At 46.3% G+C, this 10313-nt stretch overlaps 1 protein-coding gene across 2 annotated transcripts in view; it reads right to left on the minus strand.

Moving 5' to 3' along the window:
- Nucleotides 1–7234, minus strand: part of PCSK1 (proprotein convertase subtilisin/kexin type 1) — a gene marked incomplete at its 3' end in the record, with an annotated part of 30572 nt that extends 23338 nt beyond the window's left edge. The window contains exons 1-2 of one of the 2 annotated variants that reach the window (XM_082191438.1): nt 6702–7234; nt 631–735 (exon numbers count right to left, since the gene is read on the minus strand). In XM_082191438.1, coding sequence (XP_082047564.1) covers nt 631–735; nt 6702–6884 — 288 coding nt within the window. In that variant the 5' untranslated portion in view covers nt 6885–7234. The remainder of the gene's footprint in view (nt 1–630; nt 736–6701) is intronic. The other variant, XM_082191439.1, reaches the window with a different exon arrangement.
- Nucleotides 7235–10313: the final 3079 nt, after the last annotated feature.

Genomic DNA, 10313 nt, shown 5'->3' on the forward strand with positions numbered 1-10313 from the left:
CCTCCATAGAATCCTAGGAACTGTGGTTTTTTTAAGAGTTCTGCGATTTGTTAGACTTAGATTCCCAACACAGAGCTGCTGTTTCTAGAGTAGTTCAACAAGCAATCACTCTTCCCAGGTAACTCTGGGAATTGAAGCTATCTGAGTGGAATAGAGGTCTCCTAACAACTCTCAGGACACATAACAAACTACAATTTCTGAGGTTCTTTGGGAGAAACCATGACTGTTTAAAGTGGTATCATGGTAAACTTGGGGCCTAAGATTCAACTGCTGGTTCAGTCAGCTTCTGTACCTTAAAATGAGGGTGGGTGGCCACCTGACTCCAACAGAGCAAACACTGACAGCTGTGGACCTCCCCATGTAACTTTGAGCCAGACAGTGTTTCTCAGCCTAACCTACCTCACAGAATTGTTGTAGGGATAAAAATGGTTGAAGAGAACCATGGGCAATCCCTTAATCTCCTTGAGGAAAGGGAAGATATGAATTTAAAAAATAAATTAAAGGCCAGAGGAAACTGCAATCCTATGTATGTTTGCTCAGAAGTAAGCCCATCTGTGTTCATGGGGGCTTATTCCCTTGTAAGTGCATTCAGTATTGCAGTCTACGGGAAACTGCAAATGCAATACTTACGCGTTGATCATCCAAGAGTCTTTTTGTGATGTGAGTAGCACTCCTTCGCAACCTTCTAGGATGGCTCTTATGTCTAAATAGATAATGATTTTCAAGTGATCCAATCTGCAATACACAGGATGATTTCTGAGATATTTTCCCACAGGGAGCAAACAGTCAATAGCAACGGATAATTGGAATTTCCCAGAAATGCTTCGAATATAAGAACATTAAGTTTTGCTGGATAAAATATTTATTCAAAAGCAGAAGTGCAAAGACTGTGGGAGCAGAACTGTGTCTCCACCAATATTTTCCAAGCAATTAAACACGTGAATAATTGTCAACATACACTGTTTTTAAACTAATAGCAATGTGTCTTGAATATATGCACAGGGGACAGGATTTTTCTTAGAATTAAAAGGAACAAATAGGTTCCAACTCTACTACCCATCTATGTGTACAGACGATTAACTGTTAGGTGCCTTTTGTTTAGAGCATAGGACTTCTCCATCCTTATCCTCAACCCAAACAAAGGCTGAGGACATGTAAATGCATTTGCCTACTTTCATTTGCCCAGGCTTTTCCTCATCAGGCCCTGTTTGAATTCTTTCAGTTCAAGATAGATAGATAGATAGATAGATAGATAGATAGATAGATAGATGATAGATAGAGAGATAGGTGATAGATATGGAACTGAAAGGATTCAAACACAAAGGAGTCCCATGTGTCAAAAAAGCTTATTTATGTATGCTACTACTGTGGCCTGTGTTTTGCTAGCCCCAAAATGGAAAACAAGCGAGGTCCTAACCAAAGAAGAATGGCAACTTAGCTGATGGAATACGCGCAGCTTGCAGATTTAACATACAGAGTAAGAGAACAAGAAGAACATACGTTTAAAGAAGACTGGAAAATGTTTACTGAATATGTGGGTGAAAATTGTGTTCATTTAAAACCGCTGCTAGCATTAAGATAAATTCAGCAGTGTAAATAAGTTTTGATGGATGTAGCAATGGATTACTGAATGGTTTAGTTCATGCAAAATATGCAGGGGTGTATGGTATGCAAGCAAGGGACGCGGGTGGCGCTGTGGGTTAAACCACAGAGCCTAGGACTTGCCGATCAGAAGGTGGGCGGTTTGAATCCCCACAACGGGGTGAGCTCCCGTTGCTCGGTTCCTGCTCCTGCCAACCTAGCAGTTTGAAAGCATGTCAAAGTGCAAGTAGATAAATAGGTACCGCTCCGGCATTTACGTGCGCTGCTCTGGTTTGCCAGAAGCAGCTTAGTCATGCTGGTCACATGACCCGGAAACTGTACGCTGGCTCCCTCGGCCAGTAAAGCAAGATAAGCGCCGCAACCCCAGAGTCGGTCACGACTGGACCTAATGGTCAGGGGTCCCCCTTTACCTTATGGTATGCAAAATGAACCACAGAAAGAGAAGAAGTCACTGATTTAAAGTTGTCTAAATGAATATTTTCCCCTTCATGGATCACTGCCTTGCCGTGGCGAAGGGGCCTGCATAACTCAGAGAAGCTATGAACTGTGCCGTGCAGGGCACCCAAGATGGACAGGTCATAGTGGAGAGTTTTGACCAAATGTGATCCACTTGGAGGAGGAACCGGCAAGCCACTCCAGTATCCCTGCCAAGAAAACTCCATGGACAAATGAATATTTTGAAATGTAAATTAGAAAAAAATATAAAAATTATATATATAAAATAAAAACACATAAAACAGGAAGCAGGCCCCTCTAGCCCAGGATCCTGTCCCACCATGGCTCCTAGATGCCTGTGGGAAACCCAGAAGCAGGACATGAGTAAAAGAACACCCTCCTCTTCTGGGGTTTGCAGCAGCTGATAAAGGTAAAGGGACCCCTGACCGTTAGGTCCAGTCGCGGACGACTCTGGGGTTGCGGCACTCATCTCGCTTTACTGGCCGAGGGAGTTGGCGTACTACTTCCCGGTCATGTGGCCAGCATGACTAAGCCGCTTCTGGCAAACCAGAGCAGCGCACGGAAACGCCGTTTACCTTCCCGCTGGAGTGGTACCTATTTATCTACTTGCTCTTTGACGTGCTTTTGAACTGCTAGGCTGGCAGGAGCAGGGACCGAGCAATGAGAGCTCACCCTGTTGTGGGGATTCGAACTGCCAACCTTCCAATCGGCAATCCCTAGGCTCAGTGGTTTAGACCACAGTGCCACCTGTGTCCCTTTCGCAGCAGCTGGTACTCAGAAGCACTGCTGATTCCAACTGTGGAGGCAGAGCACAGCAACCTCATGATGTATTCCACTCTCTCTTCCTCGCTTTTCTCTTATCCAATGGCCTTGCTCTGGATTTCATTAGACAGCACTTCTTGGATTCCCCACAGCTCATTTCATCATTTCCCATTCTTTCTCCGTAACATTGATTTCCCCCAGTATATAGTCGTCTTGCTCATCTCTGGGATATTAGAGCAAATGATATATGGAATCGCTGTCAGCCTGAATGCAACATGTTCAGTGCCCTCCACTTCTCATTACCAAGTGATCATCGCTGAAATGATAATTGGTAGAAATGTCTACGGTAGTTTTGTTTGCATTGCTATGCTGAGATAGCCTGCTTCTGCAATGCCACAGTGATCTTGTGCAGCAGCCATACAAATTCTGGCTTGCTTAGAATCCTCATTTTTCCTACTTTGTCTTCTGGCAGTTGGAACTCATGTTACATGATATGCAGAATTTTGAGAGGACATTTACTTGGCCAGAAAAGCAGGCCTAAATCTTGGAGCTTATTCAAATATGGTTGTTCAGCAGTCAGGACAGGGAGTGGGTTTTATTTTCAGCATGGATGGAGATCTAATTCCCTTTGCTAAGGTGGCACCAGAAACATAACTCCTATTTGTTGGGTTGTAATGGCCTGGCATGCACGGTTCTGTTTTAAAATTCCTGGCACATTGGCTGCAACAGTAGCAGGTCATAGACTCCAGCCATTTAATTGCAATTATGAGCAAATGTTAGGAATCATGTGGAAATCTAATGGAGGAGAGGTGATCAATGCATGCCTAGAAACTACCCAGCTAGTGGCATAATACAGGAAGTGTTAAAACAGAGATAAGAGCTTGAGTGATTCTGCCTTCTGTTAAGCACTAAATGAGCCTGGTTTCAGTTCTGCTCAGCAACAATTCTTACCTGGTTTTTAATTGGGACAGGAAATGTGAGCTCCTAGAGCTACAACTGTTGCCTGATTCAGGCAGTATGGACACAGGTTGGTTGCCACTGAAATCACTTCTGGGGCTCCAGGTAGCCACTGTAATGTTCTACTCAGCTCCCGCATATAAGCCTGCCAGCGGTTAGTAAATAGCCATGCCAGGGCCACTGCCCCCAGTGGATCTGGCAAACATTTGCCAGAGCCAGTAATAAGTGTTGGGGCTGTGTCGTGGAGCTCCTACCATGTGGAAGTGGTTTACTGCTGATGGCAGCCAGCACCACATTTACAGCACTAGGACCTGGGCCATATAACATGTAACCCCGTTAGCTTCATCTCAGAGCAACATTACTGCCTCCCATTTAATGCAGCAGCAATCTAAGTGCTACACATCTTCATTAGAGTGCTTGCAAATGTCCGCCTCTACTTGAATTCCAAATGCACTACAAACAGCAACTCCCATGTATTATCCGTGTTTAGATCTTCGGGAAATTCAGCAAGGCGGAAATATTTAAAATAAACAAATCAAAATTTCTAAAATGAAAGGTGCCAACGCGGTTCTCGACAGGCTTGGAGCAACACCCTCCGAGCTAGAAAGCCTGCCTTCCAAATCAAGATATATACGTGGCAAAAGAAAGGCAGACTTTTCTTTATTATTACTTGACAAGCTCCAGGGATGAGCTATGGCTATGGAATCAGAGACACTTGCTGACTCAAATTAAGTTCTAACAGGAGGGGAGTATTGAAGTGCCTATGAATCAGTTGATCTTGTATATAGGAAACCTGGTCATGAGATGTGCATATCTACAAAAATTCACAGTGGCTTATTCTCAGGTAGAGAGAACCCCCTGCAAAACAAGGGGGGCACTTAACTCTGCCACGCTCCCTATCAGTTGCAATCTCTTTGCAACAGCTCACTGCCCTAGATTGTGCCAAAGTAGCTGACTCGGTTAGGGTGCAAAAGCTCGTCGCATGGTCTCTGGACCTGGACTCAGGGGCAAAACTAGGCTTTATTTCACCCAGATCAAAGACCCAGTTTGGCACCCCCACACACACATTTGAGTATTACACACACACACACACACACACACACACACACACACAGAGGCAGGCTGGGAGCCTCAATGACGCTCCTCTGGAGGTTTCACCAGGGGCAAAAAAACCTGGCTAGCCCCCCCAGCTCCAGCACTGCCTGGGCTACATTGCCCCTCATTGCTCATCTCGACATTACGCTGTATTCCTGGGTGCCTCTGTTCTGCTTCATTGGGTGGTCTGAGTCGTTGCCAATGCAATATTGTCAACACCCACTGCTGTGTAACAAACAGGCTGGTGGTAGGCTTGTGTCGCTGACACAAGGACACAGGATACAGCAGTGAATCAGATCCTATGCACTTCTATTTGCCAGCACAGCAGTTCGTCAGCACTACCTTTATGGGGGCGCGGGGAGTTAAATTTGCTTCCAACAGTGACAACGGAGCTTGTTTCAAGCATAAGAGGTAAGTGAGGATCATAAAAGAGAAAGCAGATGTTAGACTTTGATCTCCACCCTCTCCGTGCTCTGCATCACTGGACTAACACACAGACATATTAGGCTGTTTCTTTAGAAACCAGATCAGCGGGCTTTGGTTTCTGCACTACTGGAGTCAACTGCTGGGGTACAGGATACAGGTAGGAAACTCTACAATTAGATAACGGGGCAAGGTTGCTATTACGTAAATGAAGTTACTCATCCCTGACAACAGTGACGTCATGGCATGACAGACGGGGGGAGGAGGTGGGCTGGAGGGAAGGGAAGGGAGAGGAGATTGTGGAAAACACCTGGCGCTGTTAACTTTTAGGATACAGTGTAGGATTGCTCTTGTTCAATCCACATGGCACCTTCACCAACCCACGGAGGCACAAATATGTCCCTGAGAGCAGAGGGTTTGCAGAAAGAAACGGCAAGTGGATTCAATGCTCTGGGCTGGTAGAACTTTATCAAAGGAGGAGGGAGGGAAGAAAGAAAGACAGAGGTCATTCTTTGTCTGAAAGCTCGCTCCACAGAATGACGGCTTCCTCCTGCATAAACCCAGATGTCTGTGGTTACTCAGAAGGATGGGGGAAGTACTATGCACACGCATTCTCCTTCTGCATACTGCTTCACCCATCCCTGGGGAATTATGAATTCTCTCGATTGTTGAATTCTCTCTCGTTTCAATCCTGGCAATGGAAACGGATCCTGAGGTTGGAACCCCAGCTAATGGCATGCCATCTTCGCCTTGGGGAGCTGTAGGGGTTAATGCAAAGCAAGGAAGGTCTCCTTGCGGGGGCTTCCGAGGAGGAAGCATTCCTCTTTTCCCCTGAGTTGCAATTCCCAGCGCCTGCTGCCGATTCCACTCCGTTTGGTATTGTCCCCGAGAAAGCCACCTCTCGCAGAACGCAAAGGAGTGTGCTATCCCTAAAGTCATTTCCTCAACTCTGTTTAAATTTATTATGATTATGATTATTATTATTATTATTATTATTATTATTCAGTGGTGTGCATAGAAAAGCAAAGAATCCTGTGGCAGGAGAGAAAGCTTGGGAACTCTGAGGACTTTCCCCGCAGACTGTGTTTGCCATATGGAGGGAGAACTCGCCATCCTGAGCTAGGAAACCCACCTACCACTCCCTAATAATAATAATAATAATAGCATGAGAAGTCCTTGCTTAAGGGAGTCAGTGTCTAGAAAGGAGCACGTGACGTGTGTAGCTCTGTCTCAGCAACAGAGCCATTAGCGCACAACCACTATCTCCAGCTGCTAGTCAATGGCATCGCTTGTCAATTACGCGCGCCGCCGGGTTCCTATTCGGGAAAGCGGGAGAAACAAACTTGCCTGCTTTGCGCAATGGGGTGGGAGAGGGGTGGAGTGGGGAGGGAAGCGGGGAGCCTTACCTGCCCCAGAAATTCATACTGCAGCTCGTCGGCGATGGCCTGGGCTGCCGCCGGACCTCCCGGGATCTCGGCTGCCCACTCGTTGACGAACTGCCTCTCCGCCCGGGCCAGCAGGACGGCTGCGCTCCAGGCAGCCAGCAAAGCCACGGCCGCGCTGCGCCCTGCCCAGCCTCGCCTCTCCATGGCAGCCGGCGAGGAAGAAGGAGGACCGGGCGCTTTGGAGAGAACGAGGAGAATCGATCAAGGAATCGAGTCAGGCACTGGAGAAGTCAGGATTCGTGCTTCAAAAAAAGGAGGAAGAGTGGAAAACTCCTTCCCCACTCTGGTTGCTATGCGATCAGGAGAAAGGCTGGTGCGGGGCGGGGGGTGGAGAAGGAGCTGGCTGTTCTCAAGAAAGTGCCTGGCTGCGATCACAGGTCGCCCGTTTCTGCCCGGCTCATGCTTGAGCAGGACTCCAACCCGCCACAGCCAGAATGGAAATGAGGACTTGACACGTCAAAACGACGAAAGCGATCCCTGACGTCAGATCTCCCGGGCTCCGATCGAGATGGTTGTTCCCAAGGGAGAGGAGGAGCTGGAGGCGTTTGCTAATATAGGGGGTGGACTGCAGCATTTATTATTATTATTATTATTATTATTATTATTATTATTATTATTATTATTATTATTATTAACACCCACACGCAAGAGGAAGGGGAAATTCTCCAGCGTCTCTGTACCAGGAGCTGTCCATGGTACGAAAGCTCCGGCAATCTGTCTCACTGTCGGTCTCTTTCGCCTCTCTGCATGAATTGACAACCCACCGCCGGCTTCCCTACAGATAAGCAAAGCTCTTTCTGTAACATGAAGGTTGCCCGCAAACGGATGGGCATTTCGATCAACATATTGTTCCTGTTGCTTTCCTGATGCGGTGCCTCCGGTCACTGTCTTTCTGAAGCTCTGAAGCTTTGAACACTGCCAAAAGAATCGATAAAGATCTTGGGGGGTAGGTGGGAGAGAGGTTTTAGCTGATGGGCTGCTTGCTTGTAAACAGATTTCAAAGAGGTGGCCGTAAGGAACGTACGTGTGTGTGTGTGCAGTTGGGGATCACTTCCCTATCTAAAGTTGGGAGGAGGAGTCTGCCCTGTCAACCTAAGAACAGTTATTGTGACCCCACATGCAGGTCTTTTGGGGCAACTTCACAGCTCCTGATGAGAAGATGATTTATTAGGGTTTCATGCCTCGCCTACGCCAAAGCCTAGAGGCAATGTACAAAATGCACAAAATCACAAGCACAGCATTTCGAAACCGCAAGATTTGTCAGGGAAGGGGGTTTCCAGTTCTATACAGGGTGAAAGGCGATCTCCACAAAGTGAGAATGGAGGTTATACATCCAGGCAAATTGCATGCAGTGGGAAGAAGGAAGAGAATGTGGCAGAACAAACATGCATCTGTCCACATCTACAGATTCTCCACCATTGCTATCCCAATATGGCACATATTTTGAATCACAGAGGTTTTTTCCAGGCACGAAATGTATGAAAAAGCTGGCATTCCTCTCCAATGTAGAGGAAGGTGGGTTTTTAAAACTTTATTTAGAAACTGATACCCTGCTGTTTGGAACAGGAAAAAAAATGTTCACAAAGCCATTAGGAACCATATATACTGACAGTCTTTCATTCCAAGTCCAAAATGGCATTATCCATGCTGCTCTTCTTACCAGATAAGCCATAGACTCCTGGGATTCACTTGGCTTCGACAACATTATTGTCATTATTGTTCAAGCCATTTCTAGCGACCCCTCCCATGTTCCCTACCTGTTTCTCCAACCAAACTCCGGCATGAGTCAACGCCAACATATGCCTCTTAAGAGCTTAGAGCTTGCAAGTCAGGATGATGATTTTAATGTTTCCAATTCCCCATAGCATATGCCTTTCCTATGTGTCATATGGACCTTATAATCCCTTTAAGAATATAAGAAGAGTCTTGCTGGATCAGGCCCACTTGCCCATCTAGTCTAGCATCCTGATCCTAGAATGGCCAACCAGATGTCTGTGGGAAGCCCACAAGCAGGATCAGAGTGCAGCAGCAGTCTTGTGATTCCTAGCAATTGGCATTTAGACACATGCGGCCTCCAACAATGGTTCCATGGGAGCCGTGATGCTGCCCAATTGTGTGAGATGGTGGTGGGTGCAAAGATGTCTACAAGTCATCAACATCTACAAAGATGGCTACAAGTTACTGGAGAGAGGAAGTGGGCAGCAGCATCTCCTGCAAATGCACTGACAGTGCAATCCTCTGCATGTCTGCTCCAAGGTAAGTCCTATTCAGGAGGAGTGGGTGGAGATGTGGTCTCTTCGGCTTGCCGATCAGAAGGTTGGCGGTTCGAATCCCCGCAACAGAGTGAGCTCCCATTGCTCCCAGCTCTTGCCAACCTAGCAGTTTGAAAGCATGCCAGTGCAAGTAGATAAATAGGTACCGCTGTGACAGGAAGGTAAACGGCGTATCCGTGCGCTCTGGTTTCCGTCACGGTGTCTCGTTGGGCCAGAAGTGGTTTAGTTCTGCTGGCCACATGACCTGGAAAGCTGTTTGTGGACAAACACTGGCTTCCTCAGCCTGACGCAAGATGAGTACCATAACCCCATAGTTGCCTTTGACTGGACTTAACCATCCATGGGTCCTTTACCTTTTCTTTTTTTTAACATTTTAAAGTCCTATTCAATGGAGCTTACTCACACTTACTTATAACTGTGTCTAGTAGGAAGCAGTCACTTTTGACCTTCCAAATGTTGTTGTACTCAAAGTCCCAGCCACCATGGCCAATGGTAAAGGATGATGGAAGCTGCTGTCTAAGAACCCTAGGTCGACCACAGTTCCCCATCCCTGGTGTAGAGGACTGCAGTCTGCATTTTGTTTAATGCGCAAAATTTATTGTGCAGTTCCTTTTGTTTCACCATTTCTGCTATCTTCTCCTTGGCTCCCACAGTTACCATTACCATGTTCCTTTGCACTGTCGCTCTTTCTCATAAGTCCCCAATGACCTTCCTTCCTGATTCTTTCTCAAACATCGACTTCACTTTTCGTAAGCACTGGTTAGTTGCCTGTCTTTATCCCCCCTCTGAACCCCCTCTTCTCTTGCAATCACTTTCCTTTATCTATCTTGTGAAAATTGCTTCTTTCCTTGACCTTGTTTGTCTCAGTTACAGGTAGGTAGCCGTGTTGGCCTGCCATAGTGGAAAGAAAATAAAAAAATTCCTTCCAGTAGCGCCTTAGAGACCAACTAAGTTTGTTCTTGGTATGAGCTTTTGTGTGCATGCAAGTGTATCTGAAGAAGTGTGCATGCACATGAAAGCTCATACCAACAACAAACTTAGTTGGTCTCTAAGGTGCTACTGGAAGGAATTTTTTTATCTTGTTTGTTTCAGTTATCACAGCCCCAGTTTACCTCCAACTTCTATATCCCTTCCTTAAATTTCAAGAGGAGGTGGTGGTTGAAATCAGAGTTTGTTTCATCCTCATCACCCGCTTGGGGTGTTTGCTTAGCAAGATGACTCAAGGTTTGCCTTAAGTAGTGGGACAATTGAGAATTTATTTCTTTGTTTTGCTGTGCTATTGTTTTACATTGGCCTGCAC

The sequence above is a fragment of the Podarcis vaucheri genome (assembly GCF_965113315.1).
Source record: "Podarcis vaucheri genome assembly, chromosome: 11".
In the NCBI taxonomy this organism is placed as follows: Eukaryota; Metazoa; Chordata; class Lepidosauria; order Squamata; family Lacertidae; genus Podarcis; species Podarcis vaucheri.